Raw genomic sequence first — 24,851 nt, forward strand, 5'->3', positions numbered from 1 at the left:
GATTTCATCCGGGTGACTGTCTGTGACGAGTGTGATGTGTTCTCTCCGTGTCTGCGTGGGTTTCCTCCGGGTGACTGTCTGTGAGGAGTGTGGTGTGTTCTGCCTGTGTCTGTGTGGGTTTCCTCCGAGTGACTGTCTGTGAGGAGTTTGGTGTGTTCTCCCTGTGTCTGAGTGGGTTTCCTCCGGGTGACTGTCTGTGAGGAGTGTGGTGTGTTCTCCCTGTGTCTGCGTGGATTTCATCCGGGTGACTGTCTGTGACGAGTGTGGTGTGTTCTGCCTGTGTCTGCGTGGGTTTCCTCCGGGTGACTGTCTGTGAGGAGTTTGGTGTGTTCTCCCTGTGTCTGAGTGGGTTTCCTCCGGGTGCTCCGGTTTCCTCCCACGGTCCAAAAACACACATTGGTAGGTGTATTGGCGACTCAAAAGGTGTGAATGTGTGAGTGTGTGTGTTGCCCTGTGACGGACTGGCGCCCCCTCCAGGGTGTATTCCTGCCTTGCACCCAATGATTGAACAGACAGTTCTCGATCACTGTAAAGAATGCAGTTCCACTGCTACACAGCCCAATGCTGGAGCCCTAAACCCCTCTAGCCTACATTTGTACAAGCTGACCTTAGACTTGTATACAGTCTGGATCTTGGTGGCTGTAATGGGCCAATCTTAACCATTCTTGTATTATCTGTTTTCAGGGCACTTACATATTTGAAAAATATAGGTCATAACAGCCTTGAAATGTTTGTAATATTTACTATGAATATAGATGCAATAGTTGCAATATTGCTAACATTCTGAACTGATACTGAATGCTGAAACAGACTCAGCATATATGAAATGTAAAGAGTTTGGATAAAACAGGCCCAGAACATTTCTCAAATTCTTGCAGTCTCCCACAAGTTGAGACACAAGAGAATAGGCCCAGCCTATGTAACCTGCTGTTGTCCTGCAACACAAAACTCTCTTTTCTCCCACATAGAACAGAGGCAGGCCTGTGGTGCCAGTCATGTGTGAGCGTGTCTGTTAGTGTGACTGACAAACAGAGAGACCGAGCTTATTTTCAGAGGAAGAGAGTGTGAGATAGTGTAATATGTTTGTGGCAGCAGTGTAGTCATGAGAAACCTCTTTACTCCGTAAAACATCCCGGAGTACTTACTGGGCCACTGGAACTTACACAATACAGAGGGAATCAGGCCCATTTAATCAGCTTTAAAAGAGAGTCTGTTTTTCAGAGGATGAGTCAGCCAGAACTGCAGTGAGTCATCAGCCAGTTCTGTTTGTGTGGTTGTGTTTGTGTACACTCACCCTTCCTCTGTCTCGTTAATAATGTCACAAATCTCCATGTTCAGCGTCCAGTCTTCATTCTGCAGGGAGCCATCAGTGGCTTTCTCTGTGATGAGCAGAACACACAATTAGTCGCAACACACCGACATATAAAAACATTCATTACTTGCTTATCAGAATAGCCCAGTAGTGTACAAACAAAGTTTAGCTGAATGGTTTTGCTTTTCTTAAAATGGTGGGAGCACTATGCTGGGAAAACTATGCAAAAAAGTAAAGAAAAAGTTGATATTCATAATTCTGCCTAATAATATAAATAACTGTGAAATGTTTATTGAATATTCAAAATATATTCGAATCTTTAAACATTATAAAATAAGCAGGTGAACCAGTAACAGGTGATGATGTCATGACTGGGTACAAAAAGACCTTCCAACAAAGATAGCCAACGTTGAGCTGGGTTTTGAAACAACTAACTTCCTGGGAGGTCCCGTCAACGCCAGGCCTTATTCTGTACATGCTACAAAACATGGCTTCATAAACACAAAGTGTGTGTTTAACTGAACAGCCAGGTGACCACAACCATAGACTTCTGAGCAGCTGAAGTCTTGTATCAGACAAGAAATGCACTCAGACAAGAAGTCTACTTGCAAAGCTTTTTGTTGTTCAGTGAAAACACTGGAACTCTTTCCTTTGTGACTGAGTCAGTTAAATAAAGACATCACAGATTTAGCTTTTTTGGAAATGGGTTTTGTAAAAATTCATATACCAATATATTAACTTTTATTTACAATCAATGTGGGTACTTCCCTCTGGTGTGACCTTGAAAAATGTAATATCATCAGTGGGTCTAGACCTGATGTGAAAAGAATAAGAGTGGTAGAGTGTTTGAGGAGTTGAGTACAATAACCAACTTTTTGACACTTAAGTGCCTCAAGTAAGAATATATTCTCCATATATTTTATACAGAAAACAAATGTCTGTACTGGTATCAGCCAATAAATAAGGTTTTAACATTGATATCAACAACTGATATAAAAAAAATAATAATTAGTATGGTGTTATCTCTACATTTGGGCCCCTATTTGTGCAATATTATTCTGTAACGTATATTTTTTATTGGCATCATCATCAACACAATATCACATCAGCACTGAAATACCAATGGCAATGCAAATACTTAATTCTTTAACCTGAAAACTATTTGCTTTATATGTTTTCTATAAGGGCGGCACGGTGGTGCAGCAGGTAGTGTCTCAGTCGCACAGCTCCAGGGGCCTGGAGGTTGTGAGTTCGAGTCCCACTCCGGGTGTCTGTGAGGAGTGTGGTGTGTTCTCCCTGTGTCTGCATGGGTTTCCTCCGGGTGACTGTCTGTGAGGAGTGTGGTGTGTTCTCCCTGTGTCTGCGTGGGTTTCCTCCGGATGACTGTCTGTGAGGAGTGTGGTGTGTTCTCCCTGTGTCTGCGTGGGTTTCCTCCGGATGACTGTCTGTGAGGAGTGTGGTGTGTTCTCCCTGTGTCTGTGTGGGTTTCCTCCGGGTGACTGTCTGTGAGGAGTGTGATGTGTTCTCCTTGTGTCTGCGTGGGTTTCCTCCGGATGACTGTCTGTGAGGAGTGTGGTGTGTTCTCCCTGTGTCTGCGTGGGTTTCCTCCGGGTGACTGTCTGTGAGGAGTGTGGTGTGTTCTCCCTGTGTCTGCGTGGGTTTCCTCCGGGTGCTCCGGTTTCCTCCCACAGTCTAAAAACACACGTTGATAGGTGGATTGGTGACTCAAAAGTGTCTGTAGGTGTGGGTGTGTGAGTGAATGTGTGAGTGTGTGTGTTGCCCTGTGAATAAATGTATGCTTCATATGTATTCAGTGTATTCTTTTTAAATAATCCAGTACCTCAGCGACTCTGAGTAAGGAGTCATCAAAGCTTTTCACTGCTAGTTACATGTATGACACTGTATGAATCACAATGAATCAGATTATGGCCAAATGTAATAGTTCATTATGAACTAAAGAACTCTAACTGAACTAATTCCTTGTGACATTTACATTCAAACTATTCACAATGTTATTTCACTGTTCTAGGGTCTAGACGCCATGTTTAAAAAACAATCAATATGTCTTATCAATATGAAAACCAACAATGTGCATGTTCCTTACTGAGCAGATCAATATTTAATTAAATATGTCACTGTTACTGCCTACAGCTTTATTGCAATCTAGCCAAACTTACAACTTACAGCACGTTTCCAGACTTGCTAAACTTGTTAAATCACTTGTTTTAATAACGCTGTTTTCATTTGTTATGGATGGAATTACAAAAAAAACAAAACCTCCACCAAAACTGCTTGTGGCATTCTGCTTGTGAGTATTATTATCCAAACAGTTCTTTAAACAAATAAAATTCTCTTTTTGGACAAAGATTAGATAAGTGAAGTATGTGGATAGAAATCCCACCGAAAGTGGGCGGGGACATATTTTCACATGTGCTTTTTCCCATGATGTGGCCTTGATAAGTAAATCATACTGGAGCCCATAGGTGAGTGATGAAACACAAACAGTGTGCCCCAAGGTTTTAAAATAAAACACACAGACTGTCAGTTATTCACAAAGCATTGACTGAGCTTAAAATATGATTCACTGAATTTTCCCTTCAAAAGGTCAATCAGTCATGTAAACATCTGGTAGACAGACAGTCCTACAGTCTTTTATGTTGGTGGTATTGGTCAGTGATGGCTTCCAAAGAGGCAGAGAGGCACCTAAAATAACCCTTTCACCTCTCAACACTCTGGAGACTGCTCAAAATACCTTTGACACCTTGATCATTACTCCACCAAAAGCTCAGTGCTTCATGTCTAGGAAGGATGCTAGCTATAGCTGAGCTTGAACCTAACCTCAGGTGACCCCACAGGGCTGCACATATACACACAACCATAACTGGTATCATGATGTTGGACTTCATAATTCTGACAAGCAGAAGGCCACAATTTCCTAAAAAGGCCTGTTCTGGTGATAATTCAAATTGGCATTTATACACCAGTCTTAGTCTCAGCCACAGATGCTCCGCACACAAGTTGACGGAGAGTCTGATGTTTTCAGTGCGCTAATCTGGCCTCACTGTCAGGATAATGACATTCTGACTCCTCCTACACGTCATGCCAAAATAGCAGACTTGTGGTTGGTACTTATGCATTTCTTTTCCTGCAGTAGGAGGCGGTCATATGACGCCACGATATGTGGCGAATGGTACAAGATACTCCCTAGAGTCTGGCAATGCGTGACTACATTAACCTTATCTCCTGTGTTCTCTTCTGTGTTTCAATATTATTAGTAGAAACATACTGGCTAATGCATGTATTATTTCATGCACATGCAACTGTGCTATATGCCCTGAGGCATCAACAGATGTAGAACAGATGTAGAAAAGAACAGAGACTTGTTTGGTTTTGTATTTCTTTTTTGTCTTCCTGAACACTCCAAGAACCCTTCTGCATTTTATAAAGATGCTAAAGAACATGCTATTGATGGTTCTATTTAACACATTTTCGAAAGCCCAACCATTAAGCCAAGGCAAATTTGAGTAACATTCATGTGTGGAGATCTTAGTATCGTGTTATGGTTTGCCTCACCATTGCCCTTTAACTAGTATACTATTTTGTCCATATCAACTCCTAAAGGTAATCTTTTCAACTTTGTCAGGTTGGAGCTGTGTAAAAAATGACCGCTGTGAGCCATGACTCGGCACTTCTTGTTCTCTCTCAGACAGGAGCTGCCATCAATCAGCAGCTCTAGGCTTCTCTCCACTTGAGCTTGGCACTGCCAGCGAGCTGCCTGTGCCATGCTGGAAGGGGGACTGGAGCGCAGAGCAGGCTTTCATGGCTGGCTGAAGACTTCAAACTGCAGGACGCCGTCCATGCCTTATTCATGCACTGGCCTTTCGCTCAATCAAACTGTCAAATCTGGGCGAGCCTAGGGGAGTAGGCTGCACATGCCTGCTGTTCTGTTCTGTTCTGTTCACTCACCAGCACCAGCAGAAGCCCCTGTGTTTTCACCCATCGAACCCAGTCACTCTGTTCACTGTGTTAGTTGGTCACTTTTAAATTATCAATGAGCTGCCTTATGATACACAAAGCCAACGTGGCAAACATCTCAGATTTTCCTTATTTCAGACAAAATGAGGTACAAAACGCAATACATATATTTATAAACATCACACAGAATTCTTCTTAAGGCTAAGGTTTGTAAAATGTCTTCTGGCAGAAGGTTAAACCCAGTCTTCCTTAAAATGATTCTTTAAGGGACTTTAAGTAAAGGCAACATTTATACAGAACTTTGAACACTGGATTAATTTAATTTTGTATTTTGAAAGTGAAAATTAAGCAGTGGAAACAGGAGAGACAGAAATGGAAAGAATGGGAGCAAGTGAGAAATTAGGAGAAATAAAAGTAGCAAATGGAATATCCATTCATCCAGATCCAAATGGTCCCAAGTTGATTTTGGCACACGTGTTTCCTGAGTGCTCTGAACGAAAGACATGGAGCACTCTCAAGCCTGTCAGCCCAGAGCTGTGAGCTGGAAAAGATCACATGGTGCTGAGCGGCAACCCGTACCATCCACTGCCAAAAGCCATAGAGACAGACACACAATCCATGGAGGATGATGATAAGCGATAGTCTACACACCTAACTTTAGCCTTAACTCAAATGTCAATCTGACAAGTCATGTTTCGTTTCAGAATTTTGCTTTTTAGAACTGTACTTGAGCTACAAGTGGAGCTAACAAATAATGTAATTTAATTTAGCTAACAAGCAATGGAAGTTAGCATTAATTAACGTTGTGTGAACTTCATTTCCTGAATTTCATTTCCACGCTGAACAGATAAATGTCTGTAAATAATTCTGATGAGTTCATGCTGAGCTCATAATTACAAAACACAATCTCATTAAGAAGAAATACATATGGATCCAAAAGTACAAAAACACTAATGGTTATTCTACCAACTCAATCCTCATTCCATGACATACACTGCTGGCTTTACACATGCAAGAAATAAGTTAAATTTATGTCTAAGTTATGATTAATATCACACACTCCAGAAAAACATGATAAACTATCTTTTGGAAAGAGCCCCTTTATATTTAAAAACAAAGAAACAAAACAAGTTTCTGGTGCTAATAGTGAAAAAAGCATCTGTTTGCACTGAAAAAGCTGAAAACATACAAACCTTTTAATTTAGCAAGAGCTACAAACTAAAATAGTCTTCACCCACTTGATAAAAAAAGCTTGTCCAAAACCTCTGACATTTCCTTCCACCTTAAGTAGACTAAATATACAACGCAAATATCACAAAAATGGGAATTGAACAGACCAGTGTTCTTCTGCTTTTTCAAAATGTGCATTTCAAAAAGAATTTTTAAGAGGTATGAATTTAAAACAAACAAACAAAGAAAAGGAATGGTTTCAAACAGATCATGACAAATAAATTCATATAAATAACAAATAAACAATACTTTCTTAAATAACATATTTTCTTTGGGTGCTATTAATGTCTAAACATGACTGGACCAGCAGAAAAACCCACTATTTTTCTGGACAGAATGCATCTAGAAACCCTGTAGACTGGATCTTTAGCCTGACTCATCACCACCTAATCACCCTTCAGGATAAGCACCACAATCTCACCATGGAACTTCACAAACACAACAGTAAAATAGCTTGTTATTCTTAATTACAGTGGAATGAAACAGCAGGAACCCAAGATGCCCACACATCCTGGCAAAACGTCATCATAACATGGCGATTAGAAAAGAACTAAAAAGAATACAGAGACAAGCTGGGAACCCAACGCGATAAAGAGAAAATAAATTGCACTCATAGGTGCCATGCGTCTCAATTTGCCGTATCCACGGGGAAAAGTCAGCTAGCTTTAATTTCTAATGGCACTTACTTTTCAGTTCAGAATTTTGCTAACTATTTGCGACATGGACAGTGTTGTCTTGGCTTCGTTACCAAAAGCCCAGACAGAATCTCAGCACTTTAACGTCATTATTGACTGATTTGTAATGGGGATTATATCCTTAATTACTGCTCTGCTCTTTACTATTCCCTAAACAACTACTGATATGTGAACGAGAGTAAGTTTCCAGAGGCCATTCTAAACCCATTTTAATTTACTTCAAGGTGGAAGCAACATGGCGGCACGGTGGCGCAGCAGGTAGGTGTCGCAGTCACATAGCTCCAGGGGCCTGGAGGTTGTGGGTTCGATTCCCACTCCGGGTGACTGTCTGTGAGGAGTTGGTGTGTTCTCCTTGTGTCTGCATGGGTTTCCTCCGGGTGCTCCGGTATCCTCCCTCAGTCCAAAAACTCACAGTGGTAGGTGGATTGGCGACTCAAAAGTGTCCGTAGGTGTTTGTGTGTCTCTGTGTTGCCCTGTGAAGGACTGGGTCTAGTTCCGCCTTGCGCCCAATGATTCCAGGTAGGCTCTGGACCCACCGCGACCCTGAACTGTATAAGTGTTACAGATAATGAATGAATTAATTAATTAATAGAAGCAACATAACATTTTTTAACCCACAAGGTAAGAATAGCAGTAGTAGACCCTTCAACCTGAAGGGGGAATAAAATAGCGAACTGTAGCAAAACACAACAGTATTGCTTGAACAGTCGAACAACCCATTTCATTTTCTTTAATTTTTTTTTTTTGTTTTTTTTAGAAAGTATGTTTTTAAATTTTATAATAAATGTCTCACGTTGCAAATATTACAACGAGATTCAGCTGCCCTGATCTCAGCAATTCCTTCTTCACTGTTCCCGTTCACACACTGCCAGCAGGGCATCACGTTTCACACCACAGCGTAGAAGCAGCAGCATCGCTGGCAAAACTTCAGTCATCTCAGAGCTGAAGTAATACATGATCCTGTTTACAATTTTGTAGTCAGGGCAAGTGGACTGCTTATCTTTAAAGTCACCTATGCAAATGATAACCACAAGTTCTTCGCCAGTAGGAACAAAGCAATGGTTACAACAGGATTTATTAAATAAACAAATAACTAAGTGACTCCTTTGGTTTACAGCAAATCCCGTACCTTAAAGTCCAGCGTAAAGGACTTGAAGGAAAATTCAACAACATGACAGCCTCATGAAATATTTGCCATAAAAACCTCTATATTTATTCTGGATCAGGGCACTGGAAATGGTGGGTGATACAGAAAAATAATGAAACAAGCATCAATACACATCACAAACCTACGCCGGAAATTTACCCCACATCTCATTTGGTGGAAAAGGGAGCTCTAAATCTCATAGATGAAGAACAAGATTATTACGAAAACAAGGGACTTTGGGTGATTCATGCCACTCAGCTACTGCTACACGCCCAGATGAATCTTTAATTTACTAAAAAACTCTCTCATATATTGCACAACTGAACGACTGTAACAGATCATAACAGATTAAATACAGATTACAATAAGAAGGTATAGTTTTAAAAGAAAAATGTTTTACAAAATGTAATGGTTGAAATATATAGTCATTGGCATTTATTTATTATTGTATTATAATGTAATATTACACTGTCATCTTCATTCAGTATACACAGATATAGGAATACGGTCCCCTACAGCTTCAAAGCCCCACCCTGCAAGTTGACAGGATTGGTTTCTTAGGTTTATGACATAAGAACCCCTGGAATGTATTCATTTGTGGGTTCACTGTTTGTCATTTAATGTCAATGTTCACAAAGTGGTGTTTTTCATTGAGTTTGGTTTAAAACATACACAGACTCCTACACTTTTATTTAGTTATGTGTCTTGTTAAATAACTTGCGAAATATCTCTCATGATAACGACCAGAGAGACCAAGCATAACCCAGCACCCTCCAAGGAAGGGAATTACTCCCTTCGTAAAATAAAAGACAAATTTCAGAGTACGTAGGACTGTTCTACTTTCTCGAGTTCGCTCTGTGACTTGTTCAGCTTGCTCAGAAACGATTTTACCTCAGAGTTTCGCCAGCTTAAACGTGTTTACAGCTAGAAATATGTGTAACGCTGAAAGAGAAGCACAGCCAGATTATGTGAGTCTAACGTCCCAAATCGCTTCCAACACTCTAAATAGTGAACTGTTTAGGTCATGAAACAATAGCCCCTACAACCACTAAGTCCAATTATTGTCATAAACGAGTCGTACAGTTCTGATGGGATATAAATGTCTCTCTACATAACACGCAACGCGCTATAATTACAGGTGACGTGGTAATTTCGTTATCCTAAAAGCGCACTACAAAGGCAGCAGGAAGCCATTTGTGATACAGCCTCAACGGAGCTAGCTTAACGAAAACTGCTACCGGATGCTGGGCTATCCGACTGGATTATAATTAACTGAAGAATGCAAACAACTACAGTTAACCATGAAAGGGACATAACCTCTTTGAATATGAAGTATCCTTATAATATTTGGGGCCGGAAAAACGCTGTAACTCACCAATGCACTGGCCCACGGGAGTACTGAACGGATTCCCCAACAAGAACTCCATCTTGATGACAACAAACCATCTGCAGCAAGAAGCTGCCAGTGAGCGTAGAGTTAAGCCCCACCCTCTGCGTCATTTGATTGGAGGAAACATAAGAGCTGCTCGGTGATTGGTGGAACTGCGTATCAGTCAGAAAAAGAAACGCGATTGGTCACATCTTCATATCTCACAACCCCAGACGTGTTACGCTGGATGAGAAAATCGTGCCAAATTATCCCATGGCTTCAGTGGACTAAATTCAGCTATAACAGATTAGTAATGACTAAAATTACTGAAATAAGCAACACACACATGCCTAACAATTTTCTGTATTTTCTACATGTGTACATACTCATATTACTCATATTTATTAATCAAAATGACGCCTTAGGTATTAATTTCAAGAAAGAATAAAGCTCCTAATGCCTTAGTTGCAACATTTTGCATTCATTCAGGACGTGTGGCTCTAATGAAATGTAAAATATTAACGTGTGACCTTTAAAACATTAACTGAGTACATTTACCAGTTCACTATTCTAGGCTGACAAATATGGCAGAAACTGAATCACTTGGTGTCAAAATGAGGATTTCGCAGTGACAATAATCTGGTCAGATACGTTAAAGTCATAACCTTTTATGCAGATTCCTTGATTCCTGACAAAAACAGTTGTGGTGAGTGAACGCAGCCCAGAAGTGTGTTCGGGTGCTAGGCAACAGAAGCTTCAACACAGCACACGCTGGAGGGCCTACATACACAATAAAACCCTGACGAACAGGTAATTTACTTTACTAAACAGACGCTAAACTTTCCAGTAGTGTTGCTGACTTCCTCTGCGTATGTGTTTGTTGGTACACACACCCTAAAAATAGTTAACGTTAGCTAAATATGTGGTTTTGTTGTGCCCTAATGTCTTTCTGGGTTGATGTTATTACTAAGTGGCAGTGGTAGCTTCTTCAAACAATATCTAACGTTGTACAACACTAAGGCTTTTAGCGAAACGGCTAGATTAAATACAGCGCTGTTCGTTTGAAATATGAGTGTTGTTTTAGTGCATTAAACTCATATTATTTCATTTCAGTGAATTAACATTAAATTGTTTCTCAGTGTCGCAGTCACACAGCTCCAGGGACCTGGAGGTTGTGGGTTCGATTCCCGCTCCGGGTGACTGTCTGTGAGGAGTTGGTGTGTTCTCCCTGTGTCTGTGTGGGTTTCCTCCGGGTGACTGTCTGTGAGGAGTTGGTGTGTTCTCCCTGTGTCTGTGTGGGTTTCCTCCGGGTGACTGTCTGTGAGGAGTCCGTGTGTTCTTCCTGTGTCTGTGTGGGTTTCCTCCGGGTGACTGTCTGTGTGGTGTGTTCTCCTCGTGTCTGCGTGGGTTTCCTCCCACAGTCCAAAAACACACGTTGGTAGGTGGACTGGCGACTGAAAAGTGTCTGTAGGTGTGTGTGTTGCCCTGTGAAGGACTGGCGCCCCCTCCAGGGTGTATTCCCGCCTTGCGCCCAATGATTCCAGGTAGGCTCTGGACCCACCGCGACCTTGATAAGCACTTACTGATAATGAATGAATATTTCTTAAGCGGATTTCTAAAAATGTCTGCATATGTATTGCTAAATTGTAAAGATTTTGGCTGAAGTGGGTTGAAGAAGGCTAGGACAACATAGCACTCAGGCTTTTTCTTTTGTTGTTGTTGTTGTTGACCAGCAGTTGAGTTGTTGTTGAGTGGGTGGTCCTTGGGCACCCTCTGTTTGTGCACAAAACAACAAAAACACACCTAAACACCACTGACTAAACTACACAAACACATCCATAAACAACACAATAATACAACATAAAACTGCATGCCCAGGGTTGCTCTGTTAATGATCTGTATTTTATTTTTTGAAAATAAGTATTTAAATTAATTTAAGCAATTGAACTGTGTTTCATAATGGCTTAAATCATGAATATTTTCATGTGAAAATTGATTTTTTTTAAGAACTACTTTATAACCATGTTATATTCTATAGCACTACTGGCAAAATGAACAAGCTGTATGGTACAGTAGGACCCAGTGTAATTGATGATGGGATGCTACAAAAAGCGGTTGAGGATCAAGGACCTCAGGACCAGGCTGGCTCTATAGCCAAGGAAGAGGGCATCCGGTTCAATGAAGTAATTAAACTGCGTCTGGACTACAGAAGTAAGAATTTAACTTGCGTATATTTTCATGGATGAATGTGTGTTGTTTGTTTTTTGTAGTGGCCACTCACTTAAGAAAATAACAATAATAAAATGTTCATAATTATTGATTAGCCTTTTTCTACACCAGCTGTTCTCATTAAACTGTATGCAGTATTTTAACAATAGACCTAGTGCAAAAGAATCCAAACATGTTTACATTAATATCTCTCTAGTGACTTGTTTTGTAAAGCAACCATTTTGCATATACATGTTTTTTTCTTTTTATGGAAATCACAATAAATAATGTTCTACATATTTCTCAGTCTCAAAGACAGCCTAACTACATGGACTGTGTGGCATGTCACTTTGTCTTGAGTTGGTGTGTTCTCCCCGTGTCTGCGTGGGTTTCCTCCGGGTGACTGTCTGTGAGGAGTGTGGTGTGTTCTCCCTGTGTCTGTGTGGGTTTCCTCCCGGTGACTGTCTGTGAGGAGTGTGGTGTGTTCTCCCTGTGTCTGTGTGGGTTTCCTCCGGGTGCTCCGGTTTCCTCCCACAGTCCAAAAACACACGTTGGTAGGTAGATTGGCGACACAAAAGTGTCCGTAGGTGTGTGTGAATAAATGTGTGAGTGTGTGTTGCCCTGTGAAGGACTGGCGCCCCCTCCAGGGTGTATTCCCGCCTTGCGCCCAATGATTCCAGGTAGGCTCTGGACCCACCGCGACGCTGAACTGGATAAGGGTTACAGATAATGAATGGATGAATTATGATCAAGGTGTGGAAACCTGTTGATACTTGCTCTAAACTGCTCCTACTTTCTACAGACATATTAAAGATTGACCATTTATGGGAGTTCACTTCTCTCACCAAGCTTCAGCTGGATAATAACATCATTGAAAAAATTCAAGGATTAGAGAAGCTTGTTAACCTGGTGTGGCTTGGTGAGTTCAGTTGTTTATTTCAAGTTTTAAAAATGGGAAAAAATACTGAATCATCTCATGATGAATTCCTCATCACTGAACCAGTGTTCTCTTATCATGTAGATTTGTCTTTTAATAACATTGATGTGATTGAGGGCTTGGACGCGCTTGTGAACCTTCAGGACCTGAGTTTGTTCAACAATCGAATTTCTGTCATCGAGAATATGGACACTCTGGAAAACTTACACATTCTCTCTCTTGGTAATAATTTAATCTCCCAGCTTGATAATGTAAGTTCAATAGTTTAAATATCACTTTATAAATGAATGAAATGCTGTATGTTTTCATTGTATCGATATACGGTGCTATGAAAAATAAATGTGCCTCTTCCAAGTTTACCAGGTAATGAAATTGAATTCAGTTTATTGAATTTGATTAACTGAATGACTTAGTGTCGGCACAGTGAAGCAGCAGGTAGTGTTGCAGTCACACAGCTCCAGGGGCCTGGAGGTTGTGGGTTCGATTCCTATTTGGGGTGACTGTCTGTGAGGAGTGTGGTGTGTTCTCTCTGTGTCTGCGTGGGTTTCCTCCGTGTGACTGTCTGTAAGGAGTGTGGTGTGTTCTCTCTGTGTCTGCGTGGGTTTCCTCCGTGTGACTGTCTGTGAGGAGTGTGGTGTGTTCTCCCCGTGTCCGCATGGGTTTCCTCCGTGTGACTGTCTGTGAGAAGTGTGGTGTGTTCTCCCTGTGTCCGCGTGGGTTTCCTCCAAGTGACTGTCTGTGAGGAGTGTGGTGTGTTCTCCCTGTGTCCGCGTGGGTTTCCTCCGGGTGCTCCGGTTTCCTCCCACAGTCCAAAAACACACGTTGGTAGGTGGATTGACGACTCAAAAGTGTCCGTAGGTGTGAATGTGTGAGGGAAAGTGTGTGTGTGTGTGTTGCCCTGTGAAGGACTGGCGCCCCCTCCAGGGTGTATTCCTGCCTTGCGCCCAATGATTCCAGGTAGGCTCTGGACCCACTGCGACCCTGAACTGGATAAGAGTTACAGATAACGAATGAAAGAATGGATGATTTAGTAGCTAAAGAGCTATTACTTTTTCACATAAGCTAGGCAGGGCTGATTAGCATTTTTCTTCTAATAAATTAAGTTTTGTGTTTACCCAGGTAATCTTGATATAATATTTAAATTAATTTGATGATCTTGAACATCCATGTGTGACAATTATGCACAAATAGAAGAAATTAGGAAGGGACACTGCATATTTTTAGCCGAAGTATACTTTGTAGCTTACAATACATAATACACTCCTTGTTACTTGTAAAAAATTTGATAGTTTATTTGCATATCACAGACTTCTGCAGTTTGAGATTTAATGAAGGTTAATGTTGCAATAGCAATTAATATAAATATAATTTGTGCATTAATTTCACTAAATTAACTGTGTGGCATTTTGTTGGAAAATATAATATGCCGTATTTGAGAGTGTTATTGCTCAATAGCTGTTATTAGAACAAATGTAAAATTAATCAACATATTTTCTCCACTTTTAGGTCATATACCTCAGAAAATTCAAGAACCTGCGCACACTCAACCTTGCTGGAAATCCCATCTGCCAAGAAGAAAACTACGACGTCTTTGTAGCTGCATATCTTTCAGACCTGGTGTACCTTGACTTCAGATTATTGAATGAACAAATCGTGAGTGAATGTTAATGATATTTCCAAATATTTGTAGATAATTCTTATAAATAATGAAGTTATCTAGTTTTACAGTCATTTAAACACCTTTTGCACTTATTGTGGACACAGCTGTTTAGTTGCACACAGCATAATCACCATGAACTGAAAGGTGACGTTCTGGAGCAACAGCACATTAGCTTAGGTTCAGCATGTTCAATGCCAAGTATTAGCTAGAGGGGTAAGCTCCCCAAATTTACCCCTCTCTGAGTAATAGAGCACTCTCTGTTAGCACTGAGATGAGTTGGAGTGGTGTTTGTGCTCCACCATTTCCAACATCATCCACTCCTCCAGCGTCAGCAGCCTTCTTTTAACTGAATGCCATCAACGCCTCACAGAAATGGTTGAAATTATAGTCTAAAGACTCCCCAAAGAGTAGACTATCACTATATATGAATAACTTTCAGTGTAGCTAAAAGCCTTTTGTAGATTTTTTTATAATGCTAATTCAGGTAGATTTAGTGTCATTTTCTTAATTTTATAAAAATCTCATTTACAGTAATTGGAATATTCTGTATAATTCGATTCAAACAAGAATCTGTGAGTTCTTTCAATTCTGCGGAATATATATTTTAACTCACACAAATATGAAGAAATGTCCAAAGCTTTCATTGACCAAATGGACTGTGTTTTGTAAAAGAAATTCCATTTTTGATCTATTTGACAATTGCTTCAAATGCCATGCTATGAGGCAATTGTCAAAGAGATCAAACAGAACATTTTTTCAATTCAAGATTGCGAAGAATGTAGTATATATTTTATCATCTGCCGCACTTAAAATTGTGAAATGCTTTAAGAAATCTTGGGAAATACTTGTCCACGTAGGGTAATGCTGAACACCAGTGTTGAATGGGTGTGACCTTCGAGATCTCAGATTGAACTACATAAGAAAACTGCCATGCTACAGTGATAAATATAGCCACATGTGTTTGGAAGTACTTCAACAATTGTTGTCACTTAACAGAATCTGCCACTGCATCAAGAAATGCAACCTGAAACTCTATGTGGAACCACTAATGTGTTCTCTGGGCGAAAGCTCATCTCAGGTGGTCCAAAAGACAATAGAAATGTGTGTGTAGTCAGAAAAGTCTATGTTTTATGTCCGTGTCCATAGCTGCCGCCCAGATATCTCTCCCATGGCACACAATACAGAGGAGAATCAGGCAGTAATGCAGGCAGTCAGTTAATAAAATAAGCAGATCTCAGATTGTTGTTTTAATTGGATTTTATAAAATGTCCCAATTTTTCTGGAAATGGGGTTTGTAGATGTGTGTGTGTCTGCTTTGTCATTGCCAGATATATATGTGAAAACCATTGGATACTGAAGTCTATCTAAAATTCCTATACTGGTGCATCCATATTTATAACATGTAACTAATGTTATGACTGTAATTCTGCTGGAAGTATAATAGTGATAATGGGTGTGTGAGTACAACATATTGTCTGAAGTAATTTTTCACTTGTTGCTCCTTCTGAAGCGAGAGAAGGCGTTTGCACAGTACCAGTACGCGATTGAGGAAATTAGACACACTGATCTACAGGAGCACAAAGCATTAGAAGCTCAAAAAGTCACTGAGCAAGAGCTTCAGCTGCACAAGGTAAAAATCTTTCAAATAATCCAGAGTGCTCTTCTGCTTATGCTATGCAATTCAAAATATGAAATAGTAAACTATTTTACATCCATCGAATAATTCATTCATTCATTCATTATCTGTAAAGCCTTATCCAGTTCAGGGTCGCAGTGGGTCCAGAGCCTACCTGGAATCATTGGGCGCAAGGCAGGAATACACCCTGGAGTGGGCGCCAGTCCTTCAGAGGGCAACACACACACACACACATTCACTCACACACTCACACCTACGGACACTTTCGAGTCGCCAATCCACCTACCAACGTGTGTTTTTGGACTGTGGGAGGAAACCCACGCACCCGGAGGAAACCCACGGAGACACAGGGAGAACACACCTCACTCCTCACAGACAGTCACCCGGAGGAAACCCACACAGACACAGGGAGAACACACCTCACTCCTCACAGACAGTCACCCGGAGGAAACCCACACAGACACAGAGAGAACACACCACACTCTTCACAGACAGTCACCCGGAGGAAACCCACACAGACACAGAGAGAACACATCACACTCCTCACAGACAGTCACCCGGAGGAAACCCACACAGACATGGGGAGAACACACCACACTCCTCACAGACAGTCACCCGGAGGAAACCCACACAGACACAGAGAGAACACACCACACTCCTCACAGACAGTCACCCGGAGGAAACCCACACAGACACAGGGAGAACACACCACACTCCTCACAGACAGTCACCCGGAGGAAACCCACACAGACACAGAGAGAACACACCACACTCTTCACAGACAGTCACCCGGAGGAAACCCACACAGACACGGGGAGAACACACCACACTCCTCACAGACAGTCACCCGGAGGAAACCCACACAGACACAGAGAGAACACACCACACTCCTCACAGACAGTCACCCGGAGGAAACCCACACAGACACAGGGAGAACACACCACACTCCTCACAGACAGTCACCCGGAGGAAACACATGCGGACACGGGGAGAACACACCACAACTGGAGCTGTGTGCCTGCGACACTACCTGCAAAATAGAATTATAGAATAAACAGACATTAAGAGCAGTGTGGTCCTTGGCCTGTTAAAAATATCAGAGTCTGTTTACAATACACAAAAACAGCATTAACCACATTAACTGGGTATTTGCTATAGATCTACCTATTAAATCATGTGCGATTACAGACAATTAATTAATGAATTAATAAATTTTTAATATCCCAACATAAAAGGAAATATAATATATATAATTTGAAAACAAAGCTTTCATCAATGTTAGAGAACAATAATAATAATTGTAATAGAAGGGTAGCTTACAACTGAAAATATTGATGGTAAAATCTTTCCAAAATTAGTAGAAAGTTTAGAGAAAGATATCATCAGTTTCTCACACAGCTCTGGTTTGATTTTATTCCACTTTGTTTACAGTCTTTTTCCACACAGTTCAGTAACTGAAGTGTTTTTTTGTTAGCCATTACCTTGTCGCCAGTGATCTCTCTGAGATTCCCAGTCAGGTTCAGATCACAACTCTGTGCTGGCTCTTTCATTTTTTTCACTGTTATAAGCTTCAAGGAAGTGCTTTAGCCATTTTGCAGTGTGACAAGTGGCATTGACTTGCATAAAATTTGCGGTAGGCCCATGTCCTGCTGAAGAAGATTCTTATAACCCTTACCATTCACAGTCAAGAGTCTTTTTTATCACATTACGTTCCCCCACACATTTGTCTTAGACAGAGCTTCAATAATCTAGAAACTGCTCTTGAAGCCACCATCAAGTCTTGCAACGGCAGAGAGGGTCATCATTTGGCATCTTCATCCTTGGAGCCAAGGGAAGTCGTACCAGGTGTCAGATTACCCCAGTGATCAGTGAAATTTCCCAAAGTGTTCTTCAATTTGATAACATCTTTATCATATTTATATTGTGACACAGATTGTTTTTAAACTATGAAATATGCTCCACTTACACCCCTAATTGTGAATTAGGACAAGCAAACACTCTTGTTGATTTTTGTGGCAGGATGCATTTGTGGAGCACTTGAATGGGCCACAGCTTTTTGAGAGCATGTTTGCTGATGATGCTGAAACGTCAAAACTGGCCTACCTCCCTGGAGTGACTGCACTACTAGAATCATATCCTTTTCCTTTGTTCCCTCGGTGGATCATCAGATCAGCAATGTTACCCTTTATATTTATATGTGAGCACAGCTAACTTACACTGTATCAAGACTGATAAGACTTTATGTCCAAGAGTTTGTAGTCATCCTATATAATGCTACTTTTTAATGCACCTATTGTAGACTTTCCTTTGTGCACTTACAGCTTGCCAATGTTTTGTCATGTAGTGAATTTAAATACAAGACCACATAAAGGTTTCTACCAAACTGAATATTCCTTGACAGCATTTAAACCTTTCAGAGCCAGTTTGTTGCGTCGTGTATGCAGATGTTTGAAGCAGGTTTAACCCTACATGAAAAAAAACAGACGGAGGTGGCATCTTTCTTTTCCTGCTCTAAAGAAATAGTGACTGATTATCAACAGAGAGCAGACCATATAGTGGCTGATTTTGAGAGCTCTAGGAAGGAGGTATGTTCACTTTCAGACCATTTTCCCTAGGCTTGTCAGACAGCATGAAATGGAACTGTAATTGCTAATAATTGCACCAGACTCCCACCCGCTGTAACTCCGGGCTGTCTATCCTGTTGTAGGTGATGGTAGAGCTGCAGAATGCAACAGATGCTACACTGCTGGAGGCCAAAGTCAGTAACTACCGCAGAGAGATCACACAGATGTGTGACACTCTCATGACTCTAGAGCTGCAACTGGTGGACCAGCTAGAGGTAAAGTGGACTCTAGTACTGCTTGAACCTTATTTTCTACATATAAGCTGTACTTTGGTGTCAGCTCCAAAGTATGCTGCTGATTTCTATTTTTCTCATGACTTAACCATACTATGGGGTTAACCACAGGATGTTTCATATTCACATTTTTCATGCCATATGTGAATACCAAATAACATATTCTACATTGTTTGTATTTTTATAAAGGTTTATATGTTTATGAAAATAGTGTATATAATTACTGTAAATATATATTTATTTTCAACAAAAAGCCACACTTACTCCTCCCAGAAAAACATTCAGAATGAATGCTAGTGTTTTCACTGTAAATCTAAATTAGTTTATTACTATAAACACTTTGCTGAATTATTGATATGATATAATCAATGATTGCCTACATTACTTTGAACAATATTACTACATGTGTTAGTTCATGGTAATGCACTGATATTTAAATAAACACAAAATTCCCATACGGACTGTTACATGCTCACAGCACACAATCAGAAAACAATGATATGTTAGAGAAATAATCGCAGTATCCGTATTGCAAAGGCCATTACTGTGATAGTAATTAACAAACATTGCAGCTGTGCATCAGGGTTTTACAGATGTGTGAGAGAGATTTCCAGTGATGGTTACAGATAAAGCTGCGTCTCTTCTAATTTTTCATCCCTTGATACCGTTATCCTTATTTTTTGTTTTGTTTGTTTTTGTAAAGATATTTTATACCTAAAATGAGAGTTTGAGTCCTCCTATTAAAAATAAAATGGGCACAAAGCATTATATTATATTATATTTTTCAATTTAAACTCAAGATCAGTCTGAAAACATGTCTACTGCTGAGACTGGAAAAGCAAGCAGTGCTACTCATTCATTTATTCATTATCTGTAAGCGGTGGGTCCAGAGCCTACATGGAATCATTGGGCGCAAGGCGGGAATACACCCTGGAGGGGGTGCCAGTCCTTTACAGGGCAACACACACATTCACTCACACCTACGGACACTTTTGAGTCGCCAATCCACCTACCAACATGAGTTTTTGGACTGTGGGAGGAAACCGGGTTCATCAAAGATGTTTTTTAAACATGGAGAATCACTGTGCGTTTATTAGGTGGGGAAAAAAAACAACCACTTTTTTTTCACTTGAAGCCAAAATGTTGTATCTGCTTCTGCAAGAACATTAGGTCAATATCATTAAAAAACAATGAGTTCTCAGTTCTCCAAATCTCCACTGACAACTCGCGATAATAACACATTTCTGTCACGCTCTGTGACTCTGACCTGCAGGGGATAAATATAGAAATGAGAACATAAACAGCACTCCCACACCGAGAGTTTATTAACTACTTTCCCTCAAAACCTCTCAAACAGAGCTATTAAATTAAAAGATCATTAATGCATTTATTATGCAATCTGCGGTTGTGGGTTCGAGCCCCTTTCAGGGTGACTGTCTGTGAAGAGTTTGGTGTGTTCTCCCTGTTTCCGCATGGGTTTCCTCCGGGTGCCCTGATTTCCCCTCATGGTCCGAAAACACACGTTGGTAGGTGGACTGGCGACTCAAAAGTACCCATAGGTGTGAGTGTGTTAGTGAGACATTGCAGACAAATTCTCATTTTACCATTTTCAAAAAGTAAATATCGAATATAACAATGAAATATCAATGAGAATTATTCAGTTAGGTACAGAAAAAAAGCATAAACAGCATAATCATGAATGTGATTAGTAAATATAATTAGAAATTCCTCAGTGAAAAGATACAGTGATAAATCTTCACTACAAACTCTTATTTAAGGTTAATAAGGGATTTTCATTGGTCTTGAAGGATTATTTTAAATATATAACATGCTCATTTATTTCTGTTTCATGATTTATTGTCCATGTCATTATCCCATTTTCAGAAAGTTGGGACATTTTATTAGAAGTGGGATAGAGTTAAAACTTTATGAAATATTGAGGTTATACCGTTTTGAAGCATTTTATTATAAACATGCTAAAATAAAAGGTATACAAGGAGCATACAACATAGGCTCGCTTATTGCGAACAAAGAGGGGTTGTGGCCAAACACTTTGTGCCAGAGTTCATGTGAGAATTGTCAAATAGCTCATTAGAACATTTGTCATTGCAAATTGAAAAAGAATTTTGGTCTTTCACCATCTACCATACATAATTCTATGCAAAGGGAAATGTTTGTATACAAATTGTATGTTTTGGAAATCCTGAGAAACGTTGGGCAAGGCCAGAAACTGTTATTTAATGAGGGGAGACTTTGAATCCTCAGATGGCACTGCAAGAGAAACCCTCACGGACTGTGATAAATAAAGCCACATGGGCTGGGGAGTACTTTGGAAAAAATATTGTTGCCTAACACAATCTGCAGCTTCATAAAGACATGCAATCTAAATCTTGTTTATGCAAGGAGAAAGCCAAACATCCATTCTAGGCACAAACACAGCCAAGTGTTCTGGTCCTGAGCTCTTCTCAGATAGGCTGTAATTCAGAGGAAGTATGTTCTATGGTCTTTCAGCATGTTAACAGGAACATGTACATTAACTTCTTTGTGCCAACAAAAAAAACAGGAAAACAGGATGGTACCATCCAGATTGTTATCTATCAACAATAGGTGCAAAAGCCTACATCTGTCATGGGTGACTTTTATATGTGTGAAGGTACCTTTGATATGAATGCATATATGTGGATTGGAGCAAGATGTATACTGCCATCAACATTGATGTATTATATTGGGAAGTCCATGGTTATTTCAGCAAGATAATGTCAGGCCTCTTTCTGTATTTGCTGCAACATTGAGGGTTTATATATACAAAGTATGTGATTGAATAGTTGTAGATAATTGTATGTGTGTATGTATTTATGTTTTTTATGTATTAAATCTTTATAGGTCATCATTAAAGACTTTGAACAGAACATCTCAGGCATGGTTGGAGGATTCACAGAATATGTACAAGGGATATATCCTTTTATCAAATAAATCAATGATCTGAATCAGTCTGCTAGCCTTTTTCTGGTCAGACTTACATGTATATCTCATGTTCCAGAGTTTCATAGTTTAATTTGCAAATTCCTTAGCACTCTTTGCCAGACTGTCAATCTAGAATCTACATTATAGTATATTTCTATGTGGTATTCAAATTGTCTTTGACTGTAGTTAATTAAGTGAAAGTGAATGTGAAAATGACGTGCTTTATGATCAATGTACAACTGTACAATGAAATTTGACATGTATTCACAGAATTGGTGATATTCTGTACATTTGATATTTTGTACATCATTAAACTAAGTGTTAGATAATACTGTTACAGTGGTTGTAGAACAGTGAAGTTTTAAAATATGCTCAAGTAACTTGCGTTGTCTAATTTTGCCATCGCACGTTAGCATTCTTAACTGTGTCCCACATTCGCCCAGTGCCGAGATCTCGAGAACCACCAGCATGAGAAACTGCTGGAGATTGCTGTGTCAGCACTAGACAGGGTAGCGAAGAATGAGCTGGAGGAGGATTTACCGGATGATGTGCGCATGGTCAGTGATAAATATTATCATTTCATTTCTTTATATTGTAGAAAAGTAGATTTCATGTGTTTTATTGTATTATTCAATTGTATCATAAGAATACGTCCTTATAATAGAAAGAAGTAATAAAAATAAAAAAAGCTATAGCTTACAGAAATTAAACATACAACTAAATTAGCCAAGTATGCCAGTGAACAAATATTTATGTCTCCTGCTATATATATTATCAACATTAAAACACAAATACATATATTATCCATCCATCCATTATCTGTAACCGCTTATCCAATTTTAGGGTCGCGGGGGTCCAGAGCCTACCTGGAATCATTGGGCGCAAGGCGGGAATACACCCTGGAGGGGGCAATACATATATTATGCACAAGAAAAATAATATACATATTCATTATGTGCATTTTGTTGTTCACATATATTCCTTCTGTTGTGACGCTGACATAATTCTGATGAAAAATAAGAGCATGAAAAACTAATGATAATTTTCATGTCATAAGCCAATAATCTTAGAAAATGAATAAAAAAACAGTATTTATTTAGGCATTAATTAGAGTTGCTAGTCAGTGATATACTTTTTATGGAAAGCATCCCAAAACTCACAGATATGTTTGCATAATTCCAAACAGTGGCTGGACATATACACATTGTCCCAGTTTTTAATTACACTGAGTAAATTTTGGCCTCACTGCTCTATGCTGCCCTCTAGCTTTTTGTGGATAAGGACACATTGATCAATGCTGTGAGCGCGTCCCATGACACACACCTACTGAAGATCGATAACAGAGAGGATGAGCTCATGACGCGAATGAATGGCTGGATGAGTGCACTGATAAAGTCGGTAAGATAAAATGACCTGCAGCAAAGTTCATGGATAAATGTTCTGGGAAGGCTTTACAATAGATGTAGGAACATATATGTAAGGATTTGATTGCAATCAACCACATAGGTGTGAGATGAGGTACTGATGTTGCACCATTAGTTCTGGTTTACATCCATCCCTTTAATTCATCCCCAAGGTACGAGCAAGACATTCATCACTTCAAATTACTCAGTTCCACTGCTTCCAAAGCAAGGATAGCTATACACCTCCCTGGCCAGGAATTAGCATTATACAAGCTGATTGTACAAATGTAAAATAGCTATCACTAAACTTTTGAATGTGTAATATATTTGAAGCAGACCCAGAATGGCAGTAACCAAAATATTTATTACCTAAGAATTTGTACAGTAATAATAGTGTATTGATACATTTCAGCACACTTTGTTGTTGGGTGAGTTCTACTAAAGCAAACTTATTAATGCTCATGAAACAAAGACATGCTCTCCAGAATTGATATTAGAGTTTTGAAGCCTATTTTCTGTTAACAGATACAGGACAAGGAAATCCAGCGGAATCGCCAGCGCATCTCAGAAATTCATAACTACATTGACTTCTTGAAGGACCAGCTGGAGGAGATGATTTTGCACGATCACCAGTAAAAGAAGAGACTGAATGGACTTGTTTCTAGTCTCAGCCATTTTATTATTCAGACACTATACAATTATGCTTATGTTATATGTAAATAATATTTTTAATAACCCTCAAAAACATATACACGTACATTGTATTTGTGCTTTTTCTGTCATTAAACATTCGAGACTTCGTAGGTCTTAATCTGACAAGACTTGATTTTATTTGCCTTCTTCTTGGTGGACAATTCTGCCACCTACTGGTAGAGATAGGTGCTGCAGCTCTAAGACCTCTGTCTGCAGATCTATGAGCTCTATGTTTATAATTTGTTGGGCTGGGCTTCCCACGTGAAATAAATAGTATTAATCCCGTTATTATTAGAATAAATCCAGTGCTGGTCCAGTAAATCCAACTAAAAGTCAGTTACTCTTGGTCTATCCAAAAATACATAATCTGTTATAACCAAGAAAAGACATTCTCATATACAGTGAAATATGCAGCACATGACTGAATATGTATGGTTTCACATTGGAAAGTTAAAGTACTATTTTGGTGTAGTGTGCTTTATATGGAGTAAGGGGCCGTAGGGTACCCACAATCACATAATCAGCACTCTTGATTTCAGTTAATGATGTACTGATTAAGTGCTTTGTTTAGTGGTCTAAGTATTGGTCCTATTGTGAGAATATCATGAGTTTGATCCTCAATGATGTCTCAGCTGTCCAATGCTCTGTTATTAACAAAACTACCACAACACAATCACACTGCAGCAGCACCAAATCTGCAAGCTACTGAACTCCTGGACATTTTTTTCATTCATTCATTATCTGTAAGCACTTATCCAGTTCAGG

The 24,851-nt window shown here is 39.8% G+C and overlaps 2 protein-coding genes across 5 annotated transcripts in view; one reads left to right on the forward strand and one right to left on the reverse strand.

Moving 5' to 3' along the window:
* Positions 1 to 9,874, reverse strand: part of LOC136664365 (TOM1-like protein 2) — a 30,928-nt gene extending 21,054 nt beyond the window's left edge. For all 3 annotated transcript variants that reach the window (XM_066641518.1, XM_066641517.1, XM_066641516.1), the window contains exons 1-2: positions 9,735 to 9,874; positions 1,295 to 1,379 (exon numbers count right to left, since the gene is read on the reverse strand). In XM_066641518.1, coding sequence (XP_066497615.1) covers positions 1,295 to 1,379; positions 9,735 to 9,786 — 137 coding nt within the window. In that variant the 5' untranslated portion in view covers positions 9,787 to 9,874. The remainder of the gene's footprint in view (positions 1 to 1,294; positions 1,380 to 9,734) is intronic.
* Positions 9,579 to 24,191, forward strand: drc3 (dynein regulatory complex subunit 3). Of its 2 annotated transcripts, none has more exons than XM_066641520.1 (14): positions 9,579 to 9,691; positions 10,430 to 10,538; positions 11,767 to 11,939; positions 12,739 to 12,855; positions 12,958 to 13,124; positions 14,380 to 14,526; positions 16,044 to 16,163; positions 18,189 to 18,300; positions 18,579 to 18,754; positions 18,877 to 19,008; positions 21,910 to 21,980; positions 22,424 to 22,547; positions 23,257 to 23,388; positions 23,919 to 24,191. In XM_066641520.1, exons 3-14 carry the CDS (start codon positions 11,780 to 11,782, stop codon positions 24,027 to 24,029), a joined length of 1,569 nt encoding a protein of 522 aa, XP_066497617.1. In that variant the 5' UTR covers positions 9,579 to 9,691; positions 10,430 to 10,538; positions 11,767 to 11,779; the 3' UTR covers positions 24,030 to 24,191. The 2 variants fall into 2 exon arrangements, with proteins under 2 accessions (XP_066497617.1, XP_066497616.1); XM_066641519.1 differs by lacking the exon at positions 9,579 to 9,691 and adding an exon at positions 9,955 to 10,038 and having other exon boundaries at positions 10,405 to 10,538.
* Positions 24,192 to 24,851: the final 660 nt, after the last annotated feature.

Source organism: Hoplias malabaricus, chromosome 13 (genome assembly GCF_029633855.1).
Source record: "Hoplias malabaricus isolate fHopMal1 chromosome 13, fHopMal1.hap1, whole genome shotgun sequence".
NCBI lineage: Eukaryota > Metazoa > Chordata > Actinopteri > Characiformes > Erythrinidae > Hoplias > Hoplias malabaricus.